We start from the raw sequence: 24,936 nt of genomic DNA on the forward strand, positions 1-24,936 counted from the left end.
GAGAAGGAATTAAAACTTGATTTGCACAAGAAGGAAGCTTGGCACCTATCACTTGCCTGGCCTTGAAGGCAATCTCCTTGGTCAGTGGGAAGTAACTACTTTAACTCAGTAACTAGCAAGTGACTAAAACATCATCCCAGGAATGCGAGCAGTAAATCCACCTTAAATTAGGGTCTTGTGTAAATAACTCAGGGGTGAAGGTAAGGAGTTGAGGATTTAATTGCTAGTGGTTATTTTCTCTAGCTGTGGGTGAGATGAGCTAATGTTAATGTACAGTTTTGTCCTTGGAAAAAGGTATCTTAGCTGAAATACTTTTGTCTGGAGAATGGCCCTGGCCAGATTTATGTAAAATAAGCACAGCTGGGGACAGTTATGCAATTACTCCAAATGTATAGGGAAAGTTGTGCCCAAGATTGAGATGCAATCGTGAGATTACATGTACACGTGACATGGAGATGCAGGGTAAATGGGGAGAATCATGGCTGTTATTGCACAAGAAGTTTACAACAAGAAACAGCCAGTTCATCCAAAAGGCAGTAATTCCATAATGCCTTGTGTGATGGTTTCTTCTAACAGAACCCTTAGTTCTGATAGGTTGACCTTCTGAACTCTAGTTGTCACCTGCTGTATACTCCCATGGTTTTTTTGCTACCAGCGGCTCTCAATAGATATCTGTCGAATTTTAATTTTCTAACAGCCATAGTATGTAGTATAGGAAGTTTGAGCCTGACATGCTGGGACAGGACCACAGCCTCGTGGCTAACTGACCAGAAGCTGTTTCTTTTGAAAACATGAGTGCTTTGTAAAATACTGGCAAGTACACATGCATGTCAGACACCAATTCTGTTTTTATATTTCAAAGCCAACCATTAATTTGTTCTTACAAATGTCAAATCTTAAAATGTTCTGGTAGACATAATAGAGGAAAAAAGAATACAGTAAACTCAAATTTAATGTAAAAACAAGAAAGATGTAACAGGCAGTAGCAGAGTTAAACTGATGTGGGGAGAAACTGCACAAGAATTTTAAAGAAATTCTAGACAAAAACATAGTCAGTACAATTCATAAAACCTAAAAAAATAAAAAGCAAAACTAAAGAAAATGTGAGAACTGCTTATTCTTCTAAAGGTCACTTTCTGGTTAGCCCCGCTGTGACATAAATATGTCGGGAAAAGGGGGATGTTCTGCAAAGTTGCTTCTTACAAATAATCATCCTCACTTTAAAAATCTCATCAATTATAACAGTGTCAGTAAAGGTCACTTTAGTTGACAGGTATAAAAGTATTGACATTCACTATAACATGTATTGAAGTCATTATTTGCCAAAATCATATTCATTGGCAAGGAAATTGCCAATATAGCCACTAGAAATAATCAAATAGTTATGTCCATATAAAAGATACATTTAAAGACCAGGGATGATGGTGTCTGCCTCTAATCTCAGCAAGAGGCAGGTGGATCTCTGTGAGTTCAATGCCAGCCTGGTGTAAATAGTAAGATACTGTCTCAAAAACTGAAACAGGACTAGAGAGTTTTCTCAGTAGTTAAGATCTCTTAACCACTTGCTCTTATAGAGGACCCAGGTTTGATTCTCAGCACCTACATGGCTGCTCACAACTGTCTGTAACTATAGGCCCAAAGGATCTGATGCCCACTTCTTACCTTCACAGACACCAGGAATACACATGGTATATATATATGTGCATGCAGATAAAACACTCAAACACATGAAATAAATCTTTAAAACAAAATTATATATTTGAAATTTAGCATACATTCATGCTTTAAATAAAAACCTTAAAAGAGTGGCAGTCCCTTAATGGTATCTGTTCATTGCCAAGAACAAAATATTTAATATAAAATGAGAGGCATTTTCTAAAATTATAAAACTTTAATTTTTGTTAAATGTGATAAGAGAAAGTCATTAGCAATAGCTGAAAAGTAATTCACAAACATTCAAAAGGAATACCTTCATATATTTGTGGGTATGGCTGTTTGAGATAAGACATATAAATGACATTATGTGTGCTAGTTTCTTGTTAAAAACAAATCAGTAAATTTCATTAATAGGAGACTCTAAATTTACATAAAAAACACAAAATAAAAAATGAATAGAAAAAGGCAAAGCAATAGGAATCTATTTATCTAAGATGGGTTCATTTTTCTTAAAAGAACAATGGCTATCCCTTTGTTTAGTTAATAAATTATTTTGTTATTAAAATATCCCTAAGATACCTTCTATAACTCAATAAAATTATTCTAAAATGTATTTGAGAAGTAAATGTATAAAAATATGAAAGCATATTTATTTTGAAATGTTTTAGGTTTTGTTTGTTTGTTTTTTGAGACAGGGTTTCTCTGTGTAGCTTTGTACCTTTCCTGGAACTCACTTGGTAACCCAGGCTGGCCTCGAACTCACAGAGATCCACCTGGCTCTGCCTCCCGAGTGCTGGGATTAAAGGCGTGTGCCACCACTGCCCAGCTTTGTTTTAGGTATTATTACCCAGTAAAACCTTGGGCCTTTGATACAGTAATAATAAGTAAAAACTACAGCACTGGTTCCAAGAATAAACTTACAACAGAGTTCACAGGAGTAAAAAAGGAAATCAACATAGACGAGAAATGTAGCATGTTAAAGGGAACCAGAGAATAAATATTATTTCAGAAAGTTTCAGAAATAATTTGTTGTGCATCATTTAGAATAAACCACTACTGCACAGTGTGACAGTGACAGAAGTATGTCACTGTGCAGTTACCAGAAGTGAACATATGATATAAAAGTCTAACTATGGCAATAGCAAACAGGACTGTTGTCCATTTTTTTCAGCAGTATGTATTCATATTAGAGAGTGCCAGTGCTGTGGATTTTAAAGACTCGTTTATTAAAAAAATGATGAGGTAAATGTTGCTAAATGGTAGAAGAAAATATTTTGAAATTTTTTACCATAAGGAAATGATAAATATTTGCAGAAATAGATTTAACCTCATTTAAACATTACATAATATATAAATGCATTTTGGCATTGTACTTTACTCCATTAATGTGTACAGATTTCCCATTCTGTATCAGTTAAAAATAAACAAGTTTAAAATTTTCTCTTCTACAGAATTCCTATCTCTTGTCAATGACTGTAACACTGAATATGACAATTTTTAAAGATTAACTTTCTCTATCTAACTGGAGCATCAGATATGAGGCTATACTCTTCCTTCTAAAGCCCTCCTCATCTTGGCACCCAAAGACTTCTGTCCATCTAAGGGAAATGGTCCACGTTTGAATATACTCTCTCTCGGCTACTCCAAGATGCTAGATTCATAACTTTGATAGGTCTTATCCCATTGGCACTTCCCATTACATCTTGCCTCTGTCCTTGAATTCATTTGAACAGAAGCTAAGCTGGAAAAAACATTTTAAGTGCCCCCTTCCAAAAGACACATCTATAACTTATATAGAACTTAATTGCAAAATAATTTTAAAAACTTTTAATAACCCAGTGTCCAAGAAGAAACACATAAATAAGTCACGGAACTCTGAGTAAATTGTTGGATGACATTTAGAATACCAGATGTGAAATAGAAACAGGAAATCATGGGCTGGACAGATGTCCCAGTATCTAAGAGCACATACTGTTCTTCCAGAGGGCCCAAATTCAGTCCCCAGCACTCACATAAGGTAGCTCATATCTTTACGTTAACTACAGCTCCAGGTGATCCAATGCCTTCTTCTGACCGTCATGGCCAACTGTACTCACATACACATACACCTTCATAGACACACATACATACACATAATTAACAATAAAAATAGATCTAAGAAAATAAAAATGAGAAATTGTAAAAATACCGTAGAGACAGAAATGGGAAAACAGTGCTTTAAACACTGCCATGAGGCATGTATTTGAATAAAGAAATAAAATAAAATGGTTTTAAGACCTGTATTTTAAACAATGATATTATGGTCATAATATTATATGCAACATGTTAATAATAACTTTTTTAATGAAAGGAATTTGAAGATGCCAAACTTTCTGCTGCCATCTCTGAAGTCGTTTCCCAGACACCTGTGCCTAGCACCCATGCAGCAGCCCCTCCGCCTGATACTGAGGTGAGCAACATACCGTCCTTGGGAAATAGTCTTAAAACCGCAACAAGAAAGAAAACAAGGCACCTGTTTAGCACAAATGAAAACAGGAAAAAATATTAGAAAAATCCAGTACCTTGTATTACAGAAAAACTTAGATTGGTGATTCTGGAAGATGACAAATCCTGTCTGTGAGGGAACAACATGAAAATATTTCACTTCCAGCCTAGGAACTTAATGTTGCTGTTGGTCTATTTTAAGCACAGTGATGTGTAATCTCTCTCTCCATATGTGTGTGTGTTTAGAATGTCAGTAAAACTAAATGAAAAGCTTTATTTTAATGAATTATATGTGAGCATCAGAGTTAACTAAACTATCATCATTCATGCAAACTTTCTTTGCTGTGTCTAACAGCCTGTCAGAAAAATTGTATATGTGTGGAGTACCCTGAGAAATATTTTCAAAAAGCTATATGATTAAATCACCCTTGCAAGAAAGCCTTTTTTGAGAAGGATCTAGAAAAAACATAAATATTACTGAGAATAGCAGGGAAAGGTTCACCATGCTTTTTTTTTAATTAAAAATTTTCATTTATTTTACATACCAACCACAATTTCACCTCCCTCCTCTCTTCCCTGTTCCCCACCTCCACCTCCTGTCTTATGCTCCCCCCTGCCCATCCACTTCTCCTCAGTTCAGAAAGGGGCAGGCCTCCATGGCATGGCATATCAAGTTGAGGCAAGACCAAGCTCTTCCTCCTGCATCAAGGATGGACAAGGCATCCCAGCATGGGGAATAAGTTCCAAAAAGCCAGCTCATACAACAGGGACAAGTCCTGATCCCAGTGCTAGAGGCCCCCAAAACAGACCAAGCTACACAACTGTCAGCCAAATGTGGCCCTAGGTCAGTTCCATGCAGGCTCCCTAGCTGTCAGTCCAGAGTCCGTGAGCTCCCAGGAGCTCATGTCAGCTGTCTCTGTGAGTTCCCTGTCATGCTCTTCAACCCCCTTGCTCATACAATCTCTCCTTCCTCTCTTCAGCTGGCTTCCAGTCCAGGACCTGGCTTCCATTCATTCTTTAGCAATGTATTTTAAGCAGTTAGCTTAGCTTCCCTGTGCTTGTTTCTTCTGAAATACACTGTTGTGTTACCCAGAGGATTCCCATGGACAGCAAATAAGACTGGATATGATAGCACATTTTCCGAGTAATTACAGAACAGTGCAGGACACAGCCCAGCAGAGTGTCTTGTACAATATAGACGTTAGACATTTTAAATTGAATCTGTATGGATATAAACTAAACCCACATAGATATAGACAGCCAACATTTTGAACCTATTATGTTAAGATAGTTTGGAATAGCTTTGTAGAACTTTACTACAATAACAAGATCAATAATGATGCATTATTTACTTACTGTTACTGAGTGTCAGTGCATAGTCCTCTCAACAGTATGACTTGTAGGTATCACTCAGTTTTCCTAGCTGAGAAAACTCAGGCTTGAGAGGTGAATTGCCTTACCTGAATTGTACAGTAAACAAATGTAAAATTAAATGTTGTTCTGGTTAGCTTGAACTACGGTGATCTGGTGAGTTTTTTCCCCTAGAATACCTTCCATCACTTTCTTCAGTTTAGCTTTCATGGCCTTCCTGGAGGTAAAAAAAAGAGATTCTCCACTAGTTCCAAAGTTCTCTGAAGTTTTTTAGGAACCCACATAATGTGTCAGAGACACTCTCTTCACTCAGTGACACCAACTGTACTTCTGTGGAGTTTTGTGCTTCAAGAAATGGGGGGATAACGGCACTGAGTTTTATGGCTATACTTTGTCATATCCACCCCTCCCCCAATCTGATCTTAGAGTAGCCAAAGACAAACCAAAGACATGTTCATGCTCTACTGAAAATTCTGCTCGCTAGCCATCTGACTCTATCAGTGGATTAAAAAGGAAAGTGATTTTTTTTTTTTTTTTTTTTTTTTTTTTTGGTGGAGCCTCTAGTAAGATTTAGGTCACTTATTTGTGTGCAGACCCTGATGTTTCCACTAAAAGACTTCCTTAACCTGGTGGTATTTTCATGAGGCAGCTGACTAGGGGAGGAAACGTTTTCACTGCTCTTTGTCTCTTCCACCATCAGCATATCTGTTCTCTGACAGTCTATCCCTGTGACTTACTCCTAGATGTCCATTCTAAAATGATGGGGTTGCTGGGTGATTTCCATGAACAGTTTGACTAACTTGTGACTAATTCAGAATTATTTATCTTTTAGCACAGAGACAAAGAACTCAGTGATGCCTTGGATGAACTCTCTGACCGTCTTGGGGAAAGACAGCCTGACCCAGATGAGAACAAACCAGTAGATGATAAAGTGAAGGTAAATGATAATCCCTTACCCTCCACACAGAAGAAAGACACTCTGGCATTGTCTGGAGGTGGTGAACAGCTCGACTGTTCCATCTAATTTTCCTGTTTTGTGGTGTAGTTTGCATTTCTTTTTTCTCACTAAAGATTATGTTTGTGGTGCAGATTGCATTACAGGAAACATTCCTGTTTCCAGACTGAATTATAAAGCTATGTTTTAAGTTTTTTCTCTTCTAATATTTTTTTCCTGGTCTTACTTGGGACCATTACCCAAAGGAATATACTTGTTGAGTGGCTACACTTTGTATTCATAGTGGCAGAGATCACATGCTTAGCACAGGTTTCCCCTGCATCTCTTTTGCAAGCATAACTGAATCTGAATTCAAATTGTATGTAAGAAGCTTTATTCCGCAGAGGTATATCTAGAAAGACACAGTGAACTAACTGCACTATGTTCAATGTGTATAAACATTTATATTTAAGACACAACATTTAACAAGCCATTTCAACTGACTTGATCATATTTTAGAATCAAGAAATAACTGGAGTTGGGGAGATGGCTCAGTGGCTAAAGTGCTTGCCACACAAGCCTTACAACATGAGTTCAAATCCTTGGTCATGTAGTGTGAGTGTCCATAGTTCCAGCCCACACAGAGATCAGCAGCACAGACAGGAGAGCTGTTGGAAGGTTGTGGACCAGCTAGTTTGGCATGTGCATTGGAAAAGCAACAGACCCTGTATTAAACAAAGTGGAAGTGGAAGAATGACATTCAAGGTTGTTCTCCAACCTCTACATTCATGCTGTGGCATGCACATGCCTGTGCACACACATACATGCACACGCACACACACACACAAATCATACACACAAAAAATAAAATAATAAAAGAGAAGTAACTTTCTGAGCATCTGAAACAATGTCCCAAAGACAAGACATTGTCATTGTCATTCTCTCACCATTGTATGAATATTGAGATTAACTTAACTGATATTTTAAAAACTAAATTGTAACGCTGCACAGAGATTAATCTGTCCTCCGTAGAATTTGTGATAGAGACCAGGGAACCTCACAGGGCGCAGTACCAGGATGGGTATGGTCAGTCTCTCCTGGCTTGCTCCTTTACAGTGCTTTAAAATAGAGCTGGAAATATTATCTCTCTGCCTGCCATGGCATGGGGACCTTACTTTCAATATGAAAAGCAAAATTCAATCAGGAAAATAAATTTTATTCCTATGGGCTTTTAGCTACCAGTAAGTTTTCTGAGGATAGCTACTTGACCCTTTCATTTGAAAATTCACAGATATGGGCTGACATAGAGAAGAATTTATATTCACATTTTTCAGCAACTCTCTGCTTACCATCCATTTTGTTGCTCTGTTTCTTATGTTTTGCTTCAGGAGAATACAATAACTGTAGCATCTGCACCTTGAATTGTATTTTGTAAGTGAGAAAGGAAATGAACATCCTTTTATCTCTTCAATGTTTATAGGAAAAAATTAAAGCAGAACATCGTGAGAAACTTGGAGAAAGAGATGACACTATCCCACCTGAGTATAGGCATCTCCTGGACAATGATGGGCAGGTAAAACTAAGGCACACAGTCTAGATTAGGCCACTGCTCTAACTTCACTGGAAGTGAATGGAACCTGCATTCTTACAGTGCATAAAAGCACATCATGACAGTACTTTTCATGGCCCTCCAGAGGTGACAAGCAGGCTGTCTACCCCTCTGCTATATCTTCTTGAGATGGTCTTATTAGGTACTCATGTTCTGAGCCCTGCTGTGAAAACACTGTTGAGTAATGCTTACTGGTTCTTAATAATGATTCCAAAAAATATATAGTTAAGAATTAATTTTTCAAGAAAAGTCTCTAAAAAGGACTGAAGGAATGAGATGTCAAAGGAAGCAGTCTGTGTATAAAGAGACCAGAGGAGGAGCAGTGGTGGGAAAACTTAGAGGACAAATAAACAAGACTGCCCTCCCACCCTGGCCTCCCTTCTCCTGCAGTACTGCAGAGCCTGAGGGCAGACAAAACCTCTCTGTAGTCATCGGTCTATTTCTTCATCACAGAGTCCCTAGATTTTCGTTTTCTTAAATCCATCTGAATGCCTTCCCTTTCTGTTTGGGGATGGATAAATCATCCTTCCCAGTCCTGCTCATCAAATGGAGCAAGGGAGTCCAAGTTTCATCCACATGCTCTGAAGCCTTTGGTGGGGCCTCAGTGCGTGCTGAAATAGGAGTCCTTTGTTTTGCTTACACTAAGTGTTCCTGGCAATTCTGTATCCTGCTATCATTCACCGTCCCCCATGTTGATATTGCCATATCATCTTGTTTGCCATCATTGGAGGAGTTTCATTTAGTGTTCTCACCTTAAGAAGAATAAAATCCTTTAAGTTAGTGGTACTTATAATTCCTGTCTAAAAAGAATCTTCAGATCTTTTGAAATACAATGAGCATCAGCCTTGGTGCAGGCCTATAGTCAGTTACTTGGAAGGATGAGCAAGAAGCATTGGAAGTTCAAGGCAATCCTGGGTAACTTAGAAAACAAAACAACAACAAACTATAACAAAAAGAAAAAGAAAAAAAAAAAAGATAGCTAGGCATGTAGCTCACTGAGCTCTTTGCCTGGAATGTACCAGACTTTAGGCTCATTTCCAGTATGACCCAAACCAATGAAACAAAGAAAAAAACTCAAAGTATCATTGGTAATATTTTAAGTGGATATAAATTTTAATATCTAGTGGGAGAAAATTTCTACATAGTCTCTGTGTCACTTCCAGAATCAAATCCTTGTATCCCTGTTGCTATTGAAATGGCTGTGAAGATGAAGATCTGGTAGAGATCTGGCTTAGGTGCCAAGTTTATCAATTCTGTATAGTCCTTGAATAATAGATTCTAAAAATACTGTCTTTGACTGAGTGAGCCTATACAGAGATAATGTGGTTAAACAAAAGTCTAACTTATTTTTAAGGGCAAACCAGAGAAGCCACCTACAAAGAAATCAAAGGTAAATACTATGATATATACTTTCATTCTTTTTAGTATAGATGTAGCCTTCTTTTAAATTTTAAAGAAACTAAAATTTGTTAAGTATTTTTGTCCTGTGTCAGTGTGTGCAGATAAGCCTATATATTACTAACTCTAATTTATTTCTTACAAGAGCCTTTTAAAAATAGCACCAGATTTCTGAGTGAGAAAACTTGTAGTAAAGAATATAAAATGAACCAAGCATGGTGGTACATGCCTATAACCCCAACACTTGGTAAGGGAAACAGAAAAATACGAAGTTCATAGTTACATAGTGAATTTGAGGTTGGTTCAGGATACATAAGACTGAATGCTCAGGTTTTCATGCTTTGTGTCTCCTTTACATAGTGTAGTATTTTTAAGAAAATAAATGCCAGTGAGCTTTTCTTCTTAAACATATTTTACTGTTAAGAATGTGAGATGTTGCTCTATGGCAATCCCCTTGTGTTTCTACTAACATCTTAGAAGCCTGATCATGACCAGGACCCCATTGATGCCCTCTCAGAAGATTTGGATAGCTGCCCCTCAACTACAGAGACCTCACAGAATATAGCAAAGGTACTCTGCTTTTTCATACTTGTTTCTTTGAAATACACATGAGCATGTGTGTATACATCTATACGATTTTTACAGTGTAGAATGAATAGAATAATGTTATAGAGAACCTTAAAGGAAAGTTATAATTCTACTGCCCACAGCATTATTATTTGTTGTATTTCCTTGTCTTTGTCAGTAAATATTTTTACAAAATTGTTCTCATGGTTTGTTTATTACACATAATTTAACAGAATTCCATCAAGGTTCTGCATGTGGCCTATAGCTTCCAAAGCCATCATTTTTGTTTGCCACATGGTTTTGTGAGTGACAGTAAGTCTGTCTGTGCTCATTTTTCATGACAGTCTTTGAACCCCTAGACTCTCTTCCACTCATTTGTTCTTTGGAGTTTCCTCCTGTCCCTCTTGGTGCAGCTGGCAGACTCAGGCTCTGCAGGGCCATTTCTGGTTTTTGTCCCCTCTTAGGCCATCCTTACAGCATTTGCCCAGTTTCCCTTCATGTGGTCACCTGTCACCAGCTACCTATTTCCCATTGAGCTGGGTACTGCATCTATAGTTGGATCTTTGATTTCTGTATTCAGATTAGCAGAGTGCTAATATTTAATAAGTGCTCAAAACATGTAATTTGAATTGAATAAAAAACTAAACCCATTGTTTTGTTCCATTAATATGTTAGTAAAATGAATGAAAACAAATGTGTAATTCAACAACAGTTGTGGTGCACTTAACCTATAAAGCACATGTCTGAAATCACACAAAAGGGTGGATGTTGCTGTCTGTTTGCTGTTGTTTTAGGTGCTTTTAAACACAACACATGATCATGCCCTCCACACCAAGTGATTTAATTGACAGATTCCTTCAGCCTCCTGCTTCTTCTAGAAATGCCTACTTGATGTTTCTGTCTCCTTTCCTCTTTATTCTCTTGTCTCACTTTATTTTCCCTCCTCCCCTGTTTTCTCTCCACTTGGTTCCAATCCATTCTTTCCTTTTGTTTCTTCTTTTTTGGTAAATGTACTGTGCTTTTACATGCAGCCTATACATCTTTCTGTAACAGTTCCTATTGTTAGATTCATTTCTCTGCTAACGCTGAAAACAAGAGTTTGGGTTTTTGTTTTTGTTTTCCTCCATGGCACATAAAAGTCAGTCCAAGTAAAGAAAAGCTCTGAATTTTTTTTTAAACCTCTGGTTTTCTAAAATAAACTTGTAGGTATATATTTGGGGTCACATGACATGATTAAACACCAGTGTGAACCACAGTTTTCTTATTTGTAGTCTTTTGTAGGTGGAAGTTTCTCTCCTGCCTGCCTGTTCCTAAATACCTAGCAGCCACTTCTTAAATAATTGAATTGGAGGCTAATAATATTTATAAATGCTCGGTCAGTAGCTCAGGCTTATTACTAACTAACTCTTATATCTTAAATTAACCCATTTCTATTATTCTATGTATCATCATGTGGCCAGTGGCTTACCAATACTTTCACATCTTGCATATTGGGTGATTTGCTGGCATCTCCCCAACTCTGCCCTTCTTCTCCTGTATTTCTGCTTCTATTTCCTACCTTCCTCTATCCTGCCTTGCCATAGGCCAAACCAGCTTTATTAACTAATGAGAGCAACACATACTCACAGTGTACAGAAAGACATCCCACACCAGCTTTTTTTTTTAAGTGTACAGACTAAAATATGAGTATATTCACTATTATTTTAAAAATCAGTACCAAGCTACCCATTTTTATTCAGTTAAATTGGGAATGTGCAGGCTGTTTAACAAGAGTAGTCTGGATTCATCTGATGACCAATGTCTCCATGGATTGATGATGATACTAGCCTCATTACATTTCCATTGCTATAGGAGAAGAGCAAGAAGATGGGTTCAAGTTCCAAAGCACCCAAGAATGGAGTGAAAACAAAGGATTCCTCCAAGGTAAACATGGCCATAAACATATCAGTATTAGTTTAACAATTGCAAAGAAGTAAGATTTACTTGTTAGCGACTTAGCTTGTTATTGTAAGCTATTTAGAGCAAACATCTTTTAAGCAATAGCTACCTCCTTGCATGCTTTACTAAAATAAATAAATAGATAGGTATATAAATAAATAAATAAAATGCATCTCTTGGGGGCTGGAGCAATGGCTGAGCTATTAAAAGTACTGACTGCTCTTTCGGGAATCTGGATTTGGTTCCCGACACCCACATGTGGCTCACAACCATCTGGAACTCCTGTTCCAGGTGATAGGATGTCCTCTTCCAGCCTTTGGAGCACAAAGCATACATGTGGTGCACAGATATACATGCAGGCAAAATACCAGTACACATAAAATTAAAAAAAAAAAAAAAAGATTTTAAAAGCTATTTAAGTTGAAGCTTTAAAGATAGGAACACATATGCATATATAATGTTTTTAAGTAACCGGTGCTTTGAAAATATAAATGAAATGTGTCATTCACACAATTCAAGTGGCATGTGGTTCTTGCTTTTATTACAGTACCACCAGAGCATATGGCTTACATAGATTTTAGAACAGGGAATTTATTCTAGTTTGACTTCTGATGCAATAATAAAACACCCTGACTAAAAGTACCTTACTGGAGGAAAGGGTTTATTTGGCTCACACTTCAGATCACATTCAATCATTGAGAAACCATGGAAATAATGCTGCTTGCTAGCTCTCTCACAGACCCATGCTGAGCCAGATTTCTTATACAAGCCAGGTCCACTTGCCCAGGGACTAATGTCGCTCGCTCACAGTGGGCTCAGCCCTCTTACATCAATTACCAGTCAAGACAGTCTTACACAGACATGCTCACAGACCAGGCTGAACTGAACAATCTCTCAACTGAGAATCCCTTCTCAGGTGCCTCTAGGCAATGTTAAATTGACAGAAAGTTCTAACTCAGACAGAAGGTAATTTGTAAAGTTAGGAAAGCTATTAGAGTTTTCACAGTCCAATGTATTAGTTGCACAGTATTTGTGAGGGAGATAGTAAATAATGAGACAACTCATATAATGACCAGCATTATGTCACTTATACCTCAGATAATTAAGTTACAAAGAAAAAGATTGATTCTGATCAATTTAAGGGTTCCATCTATTTCCTATTGCTTGGTTCCTATTGCTTGGTTCCCCTGGTTGAGTCTATTGGGGGGCAAACTGCTCACCTCATAAGTCAGTAAACACAGAAGAGAATGGGGTACCACAACTCTGAGAGAGATAAGGACACACCACCAATGGCCTAAGGACATCAGATAAGGCCTTGCCTTGTAAAAGTCTATAACACCCCTGGTAGTTCCTGCCTGCAGCCAAGAATTTTACTCATGGCTCTTCGAGGGGCATTCCATATCCAATTCATGTAGCAGTACATAACTTTCCATGTTGTGAAAAGTAGAATGAAAACCAATGGGTGAAAGTTACAGGTTCAAACTAAGTGTTGAGAACTGGGCATATGTAGCACAATAGTTGGACACTTCCTATCACTAAAATCCCTCAAGCTGGAGTCAGGAATGGATATTGACTCAGACAATTTTTAAGTTCCTTTCAATTTCATGTATAACTTTAACTACAATCTTCTGACCAGGAGAAATTAAACTAGACCTTCATTATCTAGTTGCATCAACACTTCGTTTTTTTTCTTTTCTCTTTGAGATTATAATATAATTAAATTATTTTCCCCTTCCCTTTCCTTACTCCAAACTCTCCAAACTCCTTGCTCTCTTTCAAATTCATGGCCTCTTTTTTTCATCAGTACTTCTTAAGAACAAGCTAATGAAATTTTCATGTAATTGATTTTATCACAGGATGCAAGAACATTATGTCTCAAATAGGTTAAAATATTAATCCCTTATCATTTAATTATAATTATAAAGGGGCCTGATCAACCCATTTACAGAAAATAGAAAATGTAATGGCTCTACACAGTGGAAATGAGTCAGTCGGCCCCTTCCCAGTGCAGAAGAGGGTTGGGTCATTGTGGGATGGTGAGATGTTGTCCTTTTAATTCCAGAAACACTTCTGCATTTTAAAGCTTTCTTATAGTGGCCAATAAAAAAATAAGGTTAAAGTGGAAAATTTAGGATTAATTAAGACTACTTATAGCTTATAACTTAAAAATAGAGTGAAAAGCCGGGCGGTGGTGGCGCACGCCTTTAATCCCAGCACTCGGAAGGCAGAGCCAGGTGGATCTCTGTGAGTTCGAGGCCAGCCTGGGCTACCAAGTGAGTTCCAGGAAAAGGCACAAAGCTACACAGAGAAACCCTGTCTCGAAAAAAAAAAAAAAAATAGAGTGAAAGGACAGACTATGTTTGTGTCAAATGAAGAAAAATATAGACTAGACTCTTTTATTCCCCCACCTCTCACCCCATCCCCTTTATCTTCTATTTGTTTAGTCCCTAGGAGCCCATTTTCTCATTAAACTTTCCTGGTGAAACAGGGTTGAGCACTGATTTAGAGATGAAAGCACTGACTCTAGCTTTGCTTCCCCCTTAGAAGACAGAAGTGTCCAATCCAAAGGCGGACGAAAAGGAAAGCTAAAGTTACACGTTTGGTAAGTTGAGTTTTCATGGTAGATAGCAATAACTGTCCCTTCTGGCAACCTGCATTATGGGGAGAGACATGAGGTTTATGTCCTGAGTACTTCATACTTGTGGACTACTTTCAGGAAACACAAGTTGCAAAGTTCAAAGCATTCCATTCTCCAAAAAGGACTAAAGGGATTATTGTGCTACTAGAATTTAAAAAAGAATTATATGATGAAGAACTTTTTAAGGAGCTGAGTGGTGATAGCACACACCTTTAATCCCAGCACTCAGGAGGCAGAGGCAGTTGGATCTCTGTAAATTCAAGGCCAGCCTGGTCTACAGAGTGAGTTCCAGGACAGCCACGGCTACACAGAGAAACCCTGTCTTGGAAAACAAAAAATAAAACAAACAAACAAACAAAAAAACCTTTTAAGGTACTCAGACTTTTAAGATTTTTAAAGAAAATCATACACCAGTAGCTAGTGGAATCATTAAAATCCAGATGATTCTGTACAGGTTTTTCTTGCAAAGCAAATTATCATATTACAATTTGTAGCAAAATGGCATTAATTGATATCTGAAACACCAATCATGCTGAGTGGTGGAAATGATAGAGTTTGGAAATAGAGACAATTTAAACTTTTTAACCTTGTTTATTTGTCTCAATTTTGGAAAGAACAATGATTGATTCTGACCTATCCTTCAATAGACGGGCTCTGGCCTTCCTACAAGTCATAAAATGAAACTGCTTGCTCAACAAAGCCTAAAAAAAAATTGAAATGGGGCTGGCATGGTGACTCAGCAGGTAAAGATGCTTGGCACCAAGCCTGACCACCCAAGTTCCCTTGTTGACGCACCTGGTAGAGCCACAAAAGTTACCCCCTGACTCCCATACGCACAGTGTGGCATACACACCTAAATGAAATTTTAAAGTGAGAATTTTTCAAAAGAAAAATATGGATAAAATCAGGCCCAGCTCTTTTACCATGATCCATTTCATTTCTTATAGAGGAATCAATACACCAACTAGAACTATTCCATATTTTCTCAATTAAGTGATGATTTTATATTCATAACCCATTCATATGTACTTGTATTTTCAGGGTATCTGAATAGAAATTCTTCAGCTGGTGGATGGTGACTTTTGAAGAACAATGGCTTTGGTGACAACTTTTCTGGGTGGCTTCTAGACAGTGGTATTTGTTACGTCTTTTGACATCTTAAACGTTGGTTTGTTATTCTTTTCCAAAAAGAAAATGAATTTGTCTGGTTTACCTGTGTTACTGTATTGAGTATGGATTAAACTTCAAAGATTTTAAATTGCCTTTAGGTGGGAGAAGGAAACTTTATATTTGTAAGAAATATATTTCATAGTTTCTTAAAACACCAAAAAAAAAAAAAAAAACCAAACAAACAAACCAGAAAACCTTTGCAAACTTTTGCACATTATACATACAGTGCCTATAAATCTCATTAGTAGTTTTGGTTTGCACTTAATGTTTTTAGCATTTGAAAAATAATGCTCTCATCTTTTGTCAGTATTCTGATTTCTTATTACCTCTTTTCCTCTTCGGCTTTTGAACTGTATTTGATGTATCTTTGGGTTAATGTTGATAAGTCAAGTATAAAATATTGTACGTTGGGCACATAACTCCTTTGGGGCTGCTAGTAATAAATTGATAGATAACCTGGGCAAACCAGGAAGCACTAGTCTCCTTTTGTACCTGATCTCTCCTTTACTAGGAATGAGGACTTCTACTCATGCTCAGAGAGGTCACACTGAGACTTGAACTAAGTCAGCAGAAGAGCAAAGCACAGGCTAATGATGTCACTGTACAGGAGGTTCAACACTAAAGTTGGAATTCTTAGACTATTCATGTGGCTTAAACTATACTGGTTTACCATAACATTAAACTATGGTTTCCACTCTCTGCATGAGCCCCAGATTGCAATCATTTGCTTAGAGTCATTTGCCACACTGTCTATATGTGGTTTTATGGAAGTCAAATTTACCAAACACAAAAATGAATTTTTTTAAAATAACATACATACACACATACATATAGTATACATATGTATATACTGAAATTTAAAATCTGCTTCTATACCATAGCAGGTTAAGGTATCCTAACATCTTTGAATGGTATCTCAGATTTTTCTGAGCACTGCACTGATATTACTGATGGAATTTTGATAAACAATTCCATCTATACTTCCTGACATTGAATGCTGGAAAAAAATGTCAATATATATAAACCAGTCTTTAATTTTCTTATTTCCAGAGACCACAGCCTTCTTTGCCATCAATGCAAAGATTTTATTAGGATTTTAATTAACTTTACTAAACATAACTAACATCACCAGTGATTCCTGGGGGCAGGTAAGACTAAGCAAAAGTAATAACACTCATAATGAACATGATACTTGTTAACTGCATCCAAAAGTACTTTCATCCATGCATCTTTTAGATGTCAAATTCTACCTACAAAAGTGTTGAATTCCCAGTCTCATAAAAAGGGTGGTACTGTTCTGTTTTCAAGGAACTGACAAGAAAAGAATATACTCCCTGAGAGATTTGAACCCATTGGTGTCTGATACTTGGATCTGGGCAATATAGGTGTTTGCTCTTTTTGTTTCTAAAAACATGTTGAAACCTTTGACATTGACAAATATACCTCCAAGGCTATGGCTGTAGTATACAATCGTCCATACACATATAGGAATATTTTTAAATGATGTAACAAAATACATAAATTTAAGAGTGCCTATAAAATCATACATACACTTAAGGTACCTATAATACTTTTCTTAATTGGGAATATCCTCAAGACTTGAGCGTTTGCTGGTAACTCACAGTGACTTGCATAAGCCATGGAACTAAAGAAGTCCTTTTCATTCTTTTTTGCCTTTTACTTTTTAAATCCATCTAGTCAAGAGAAAACAATTGCAGCTATCTCCTTAGAAGTAAAGAACAGATGGATTTTATTACCAAAATGTTGCTGCACATGTAATATTTTATCTGTTTAGAAAATGGGATTTTTCCAAAAGTGTAAGTGACCAAAGCAAAAATCAGTATTTGTGTTTCATTAATCAAGATATAAAACGCAATTAAAGGAAAATATTTTACATGAAAATCTTGGCTATGTGTTCTTTTTTAGATGTAGTCTGTGCAAAAATTACAAATGATTTATTTTCATTTTATTCTCAAGCCATCACATGGAGTCACTATAAAAAATAGAATTGTAAACACATTCGTTGTAGTTTTGATATGAAGTATCCCTCCAGCAGGCTCCCATGTTGAAGTTTTGGCTCCCAGTTGGTGGCAATAGTAAGAGAGAGGAATGGATCATGAGGGCTCAGCTCTTTAGTGGGTTAATCTATTTGCAGTCACCAATGCATTTATGACTTCATATTTGAATGGGCTATTAGGAGGTAGATGTTAGTTGGAGGAAGTAGGTCCAGTCTGTGGGAGTATGCTGTGACACAGTACACTGTGTCCCCAGACTACTCTCTGGCTCTTCTTCTATTTTCTGGCCACTATTAGGTAAGCACTCTTCCCTGATAACTGTTATGGTTGCCATAATGTCTCACCATAGGCCAGTTAACAAGAGATCCAGCAAACCACAGATTAAAAGCACTGAGCCAAAATCTTTCGTTTGAGCTGATTTAAGGTATTTTTTTAGAGCAGTGAAAATATGATAATTGAGTCCCCAGCCCCACAGTATCTCTATTCCATAGTATATTACAGCACTCTATTTTTGACATCATTCTTATCAGTCATATTCATTTATCCTGAAATACATGCCATTCATCTAAAAATTCTTATGTAAGACTTAAAGAATTCTTTCCTTGTACTAATATAAGTACATTATTCATATTATCCTTTATTAGTCTTCAATAATATATTTGCAATAAGTGCCAATATGAGTCATTCAGGAATTTAAAACACAACTCCCTCCTTTAGGATCAGTGACTCTCCAGTGTATCTTAAAATGAAGGGTATTTCTGATACAGAATTGAATGCACTCTATTTTTTTAGGAGTGAGGTTCCAAAGGAAGTAGGTGGCTGTCATATTTAGACTTATCTGAGGAGGGTTCTAGATGCACATGTTTTTACAAAGGTTTAAGTAGAGTATGTAAAAATGACCAGTATTGCCATGACTGGTATCACCAGGTTCCCACGATTGTCCCTTGCCCTGAATGGATGAGGAGCAGTTACTAGAGACAAGAAATAGAAAAGGACTGTGTGGAAAAGAAGACTATCTCTCAGGAGGAAGACTTGTGAAAACCTGCCAGACATAAACACAGGGAAATAAATGCCTCTACCCATTTCCTCCAGAGTCCTAGAATCATCTATCAGTAAAAACCCAGAGGGCAAAGATGCCTAGTTAACTGAACCCTGCAAGGCAGCACCCAGACATGAAGCCAGCAAGACAGGATGGACAGAAGACTTAGAGCGAGCAACAGGAGGGCTGCTGCACAGCCGTTTTCCAGTGTGGCTAACGATCCAAGCATTTGCTACACATGTGCCTCACTAGCCACAGTCTTGAAGACACATTGATGAGTGACCGACACAGGAGGCACAGGGGTTTGCGAGCTGCAGAGCTGAAGTATGAAATGAGAAGAAGCCCCTTGGCTTTTCTGTGGCAAGGAACTGGGCACTTGGGTTTACACTGCAGGGCCATAACTGTCGGCCAGGCCCATGGTAGCAACAGACACTGAAGACAAACTTTTCTCTGACATGGTCAAGTGAAATGAAATAAGAAAATATCTTCAGTGGGAGCCAAAACAACTATCTTTAGTTTGAAAATACTCAAATTGAACAAAATTTTGTTGATTACAAATCACAGGAACTTGGTAAGAAACAAACTGTTATATTTCCAGCTTTTGTTTTTGCAGCCATAGTCTGATTTTTTCAAAATTCTTATCCATCCATCGTATGTTTTCCTCAATGGTCTCAATGGTTTGTTGAACACAACGGAGCTGAGAACCATTTTCTTTCAAGGACATGAAGAATTCTTTTACCTTGGGAGGAAAAGGTGAATTTTAAAACATTAGTTTTGTTACATTAAGCAAATGGTTATTTAAAGCCAGTTAAAAGAAAAGTAGAGCCAGAACTCCATGTAGAAGGAAGTCCAAGGGGTCTGGATATGATTATGTATAACTTAAGTTTGAGCTACACAAAATGAGCTCATGCCACATGATGTCAGGTTCTTTTTTATTCTGTAGCTCTTTTATTTATTCACAGTTGCCAGACTTTAAAAGGCTTTACTGTTTACCATTTCATAATTAAGGTTTAAAAGTGTGTCTATTTAATATGGATTCTGTTACATATACACAGATAAAGACTTAAGTTTCTCAATATATCTGAAAAGCACAATGTACAGAGTATCTTCTTTGCCAAGTAAAACATTATCAATGACATTAAGTGCAGTCATTTTCTGGAGCCTGTCCTTTATTACTGCCAACACTATAAAGAAATGGGACTCTTAGTAAGTTAATGGTGGTAAGATCCCAAACCTTGCCAATATTTTAACTCCAATCCACAATTCCTTCTTTATTCCCTCCAGATTAAATCTACATAGAGTTACCCACAGTTCTGGAAAGATAAGAGACTGCAACACTCTCTCCTCAAAATGTATCTTTGTTCTTGTTGCATCCCTGGGTATCTGAATCCTTAAGCTCAAGTGATGGACAGGCTGCCTTTGTCAAAGCACTGAAAATAGTACTATTTCCTGTCACCTTCAAGAGTTTGTAACAACAACCCATAAATTTTCACAGCACTTATCCATTTTTTTGGAGTCAAGAAGGAAGTATAGTACAAGATGTTTTATTAATTATGAATTCCAGACAGCTAAGTCCTCAAAAACCCATATCATAACACCATGTTATGATTTATCAATAGCAGGTGGAGAAAGAGTGACTTTTAGAAAGATCAAGTTCCAGTTAGTAATGATGCAGAGTTGTTCTAAAATTACTTGAAAGTCCAGTGGCTGGGGGAGAGAGGAGACATTCCCTTCTCTCTGCCCCAACCTATGCTTCAGCTCAGTCTACTGCTGCAGGACACAAGATTGATTCCTTATTACGTTGGGCACTCAGCAAGTTAATAAGATCAATAATTTCACTTCACTTATTATCTAAAATATTTCATTTATCCTTGAGCCCATTATGGTGTCATGGCTGAAATGTGGACTTCTACACAAGCTCTAGCAAAGCCAGCTTTTAACACTTCTCCTTGACCCCAGATTGTGTCTTCTGTCACACAGATTCAGCTGAGTACCCAATTCAGATGTGCCTCGCTGCTTAGAAGGGTGGAAGAAAGTCCCCTTTTGTAGAATTTATATGTCTGTTAGTCCCTCTGACTAGTTTCATACCAATTTGTTATTTTTGCCTGACCACTAGGAAGCTCTGTGATAATTGTCAAATGTCATTGCAATAAGTAGTAGGTCCCTCATATAGTTATCTCCTGTCTTCTATGCAGCTTTTCATTCTTTAACATTTATTTTACAGATGAACCTTGTAGATGCCTAAAATTCTTTTGAGAAGTATATGATACTATAAGTGAAAAGAGAAACATGACTTTAGATCCGGAAACACCTGGACCCTCCCTGCCTCTTCCACAATAGGTGGTCAGCATATTGTCCATCTGCACCTCTAGGATTCACTTTTAACTTCTTTAAGTGAGGGCCAATTATATTGAGTCATTTTCTTTTTAAGCTGAAGGTTTTTGTTGTTTTTTAATTTTGTTTTGAGACAAGGTGTCACTATATACTCCTGACTAAACTGGAATTTGCTTTGTAGACCAGGCTGGCTTTTAACTCACAGCCTGCTGCTGCCTCTAGAGTGCTTGGATTAAAAGCATATGCCATAACACCTGGCAAAGTCCAAGTTTTTAATTGCAGAGCAAAGCTTGTCTCATGAGATGCATGCACACTGGAACTCAAAAATTGCATCATATGACAAGATTCATTCTCAGAATACCACACCTCTTGTTTCTGCTTTTTTCTAATAGCTAACTGACACTTAAGTTCAAAAGAAAGAATTTCTCACACACATGCATGCCCCTTTACCTCTTCAAGGCGAGCTCTGGTAGAAAACTGGTTTGTTGTTCCCATTACCATGTGAGCTATGGTCGGTGAGCCAAGTTCAAACCTAGAAAATGACAAAAGGTATCCATTCAATTTACACTTTAAGTGTCTTGTATATCCTATAGCATTTAAACAATCTATTTGTAAAATGTAATCTATACCAAGAGTAATTAAAAGATCAAGTACATAAAGTTTATGACAGCTCTAGGCAGTGCTGTAAGAGTTAGGGGAAAGCTACACTGACTGTGGAGGAGGGAGGCGTCAGGCAAGCCCAAGAGTACCGGAAGAAGCAGATGGGGTGGGAAGCATTACTATCCAGACGCATGGGTTAGCAATGGACTCAGGTTGTAAATCACATAGGGATATTTTAATTTGAAAATTATCTTCAACCTAAGATACTCCTTCATATAAATAGCAAAGGGTAAGCACATGTGGAAGGAAGGAGATGAAAGAGTGCACACAGTCCTACCACAATTTTTGACACTACTTACTTTTGTACAAGTTTATTCCAATTTTCCCTCAGAAACTTCCAGGCCAATGGATAACCCACTGGGTTTCTGCCAATGAGTATGAGAATATGTGGAAATTCTTGAGTTTTTATTATCTCTCCCTTAAAACTTTGGTCTAGAAGCCTATAATGATTAAAAGAAATGTTAGTAATTAATTAAGTGATTGAAGAGTAACAAAAATGTTCAATAAAATAACTTTTATAAAAGAAAAAAATCTGTTTGCCAATAATAAAGTCCTAAAAGGTAAACTGGTAGAGTCTTGATAAACCCACTATAGCAACATGATTAAGACCTAACATTTATATAGTGTTTAATAACATTTATATAGTGTTAAAAGACCTATACTATATAGTATCTCATTTCCTCAAAACAGTTTCTACAAGTATCCCTAAATATTTCAAATACGTTATTGCTGTAAAGACACACAATACACACTTCCTTAAATATTTTCCCAATACTTGGTTCTGATTACTTGGCATCCTTAGTAGATGTGTGCCCACTTACACAGTGTTTCTGGCAAAATAAATAATTCGTGGGTAATAGAGCAAGAACAAGAGCCAGAATGATCTCTTTTATTCAGTTTCCCTTGGCTACATGGACATCACACCATGACTCACCACTGAAGCTTTTCCGGGTCTTGGCTTGTGCAGAGGGCAAATTCAATTTGGCTTTTCTCTGTACTAGACAAAGATGACTGATATTTACTATAGAGAAAATCCCAGCCTTCTGTGTTCTGGGCCCCCACAGCAAACACTGCCATGGTCACATCAATAGGGAGGCTGTGAGAAAGAATAAACACATAAGGTCCTGAGACAGAGCAAGTGCTCTAGGATACATAAGGGGGAACAGTTATGAACCAGTTTCATATTCACAGGTTCATTCCTGAAAGCATGAATACTGTTTCCTTCTGTTACACTTTATGAAAAGAGGCAAGAGAAAATGTCTTAAATTAGATTTAAGCAGCCTCAGAAATACAGTAATAAATGTCACTCATAAATGCCTACGCATCTATCTTTGTAATGATGAGGAAGAAATTCAATTGAGACTCAAACTTTATTCCATGAAGAAAAGGAATCTCAATAGCATTTTGGTTAGTAAACATGTCCTTTAAAGGCAAGTATCCAAATGGTTACCAAAAATGATTCTACACTTGGCTGTATCCAGCAAGGGGGATGTCTTTTGCCTCACCCCTTGGCATTGTTATAAAAAGCCTTTTAAATAAAGTTCTGGGCCGTTGGGTACTGACCCAGGTCTTCCCGAAGCTACCCTGTGTTTCTGTCTTTCCTCTCGTTTGCTAGGCCTATCATTTCTATCTACAAGTTTCTTATCCTCTCTCCTCAAGAGTACCCTGGGAAAAGTGGGGGAAGATCCCCCCACATAAATTCCTGTAAAATATAATTGTCTCTGTTTCAGCCTGCCATGGTCATATCAGTTCAATCATTTTATACACACTACACAAAGTAAGAGTTACTGAAATTGTGTTTTAACTCCACCCCTAGACATTGATCTTTAGGCACAGAAGTTCTTTGTAGCATTTCTTAAAATAGAAAGTTGAGAAATGTATAAATTTTAAAAGGCAATTTATTTTCCAAACACATGGAATAGGGAAGACTTATCTATCCAGCCTCTCCCTGTGGTTAGTGCCAATATGGGGAACAGGAAGGATACTCTTTACATTAACAGACTGCATGTTCAGTGTGAACTGACCTCATGTTTCCATTGGATGCCTTCCACTCTCTGAAATAGCCCTCTGCCCTCTGCACACAGGGCTGATACTTGCGCACACAAGCAAGGAGGAGGAGCTGGCTCCTAAGCATCCTCTCTGAGACAGAGCCCTCGTCTGTCCATGTCTGCTTATCAATAAGGTCCTTCAGCAGCCTGAGGAGGAAGGCCTGAGGAACACAACAGGAACAGTGACAAATATGAGTACTGTCACAGCATTTCATATTCACACAGCCTAGTTCTCCTGGTGATGAGAAAAATCACATAAACACATATTGAACATATTTTAATAATGTTGAGTGAGTGGCCCCCTTACAAGAAAAAAATTCAAATGGAACTACTCCACTTCTTTAAAAGTTTGCAACTCTATTTAATTCAGTTATAAAAGGAACAAAAATAAAAAAATTATTTTAACATTATCACAGTAATCTTTTCTAAAGGTATCCCATCTACTTTTTCCCATTTATGTAAATTAGGATGAACAGACTAAATTTTATGAGCAAAGTGTACAAATTGTCACATTTGCTCAAAAATAGCAATTTTGGGTTTCTTCTTCAAGTGCCACTTAGAATCCTGGAAAATATCAGGATTAGAAATTATAGCAGATAAGTCAAGTGAAATAAAATATTTGTGGGGAAAAAAATTAAGTACAGAATCTAACACCACTGTTCCTATTTAGTATCAAAAGCCTAATCTTTGCTTCAGTCAATCCAAACTGAATTTTTGCTTTTCCTTAATTATAAGCAGACATATACGTGTATTTGTAAGTGTATATACCTTCAAATAAATAGAATAATAAGCACACTTTTCATTCACAAGAAAAAATGCAATTATACTATAGCTATTTGATTTATCTTAGGTTTTACCTTGAATTGAGTTTCCACCTCAATCATATCTCTCTTCTCCATTAACTTATACATAGGTATCAGTTCATTCAGACCTTGGAATACAGGCATAATTTCTGTTTCATTTTTCAAGTACAGAGTTAAATCCAGGGCTTTTTCAATCGATAACTTTCCAATGCTGAGCAAGAGACAACATGGTTACAGGTTTATAGATAATCTTTTTGCTTCAACATATATTG

General features: G+C 37.2%; 2 protein-coding genes across 9 annotated transcripts in view; one reads left to right on the forward strand and one right to left on the reverse strand.

Moving 5' to 3' along the window:
- The window catches only part of Cast (calpastatin), a 97,089-nt gene extending 81,232 nt beyond the window's left edge, over nucleotides 1-15,857 (forward strand). For 6 of the 7 annotated variants that reach the window (XM_059276599.1, XM_059276602.1, XM_059276601.1 and 3 more), the window contains 8 exons: nucleotides 4,007-4,105; nucleotides 6,344-6,448; nucleotides 7,926-8,018; nucleotides 9,409-9,444; nucleotides 9,930-10,022; nucleotides 11,871-11,942; nucleotides 14,502-14,559; nucleotides 15,637-15,857. In XM_059276599.1, the coding sequence (XP_059132582.1) occupies nucleotides 4,007-4,105; nucleotides 6,344-6,448; nucleotides 7,926-8,018; nucleotides 9,409-9,444; nucleotides 9,930-10,022; nucleotides 11,871-11,942; nucleotides 14,502-14,546 (543 nt within the window). In that variant the 3' untranslated portion in view covers nucleotides 14,547-14,559; nucleotides 15,637-15,857. The remainder of the gene's footprint in view (nucleotides 1-4,006; nucleotides 4,106-6,343; nucleotides 6,449-7,925; nucleotides 8,019-9,408; nucleotides 9,445-9,929; nucleotides 10,023-11,870; nucleotides 11,943-14,501; nucleotides 14,560-15,636) is intronic. The other variant, XM_059276600.1, reaches the window with a different exon arrangement.
- Nucleotides 15,858-16,690: 833 nt separating this feature from the next.
- Erap1 (endoplasmic reticulum aminopeptidase 1) overlaps nucleotides 16,691-24,936 on the reverse strand; it is a 35,274-nt gene continuing 27,028 nt past the window's right edge. The window contains exons 13-18 of one of the 2 annotated variants that reach the window (XM_059276598.1): nucleotides 24,719-24,875; nucleotides 23,838-24,022; nucleotides 22,748-22,909; nucleotides 22,113-22,253; nucleotides 21,604-21,685; nucleotides 16,691-19,558 (exon numbers count right to left, since the gene is read on the reverse strand). In XM_059276598.1, the coding sequence (XP_059132581.1) occupies nucleotides 19,406-19,558; nucleotides 21,604-21,685; nucleotides 22,113-22,253; nucleotides 22,748-22,909; nucleotides 23,838-24,022; nucleotides 24,719-24,875 (880 nt within the window). In that variant the 3' untranslated portion in view covers nucleotides 16,691-19,405. The remainder of the gene's footprint in view (nucleotides 19,559-21,603; nucleotides 21,686-22,112; nucleotides 22,254-22,747; nucleotides 22,910-23,837; nucleotides 24,023-24,718; nucleotides 24,876-24,936) is intronic. The other variant, XM_059276597.1, reaches the window with a different exon arrangement.

This window comes from Peromyscus eremicus, chromosome 11 (assembly GCF_949786415.1).
Source record: "Peromyscus eremicus chromosome 11, PerEre_H2_v1, whole genome shotgun sequence".
NCBI lineage: Eukaryota > Metazoa > Chordata > Mammalia > Rodentia > Cricetidae > Peromyscus > Peromyscus eremicus.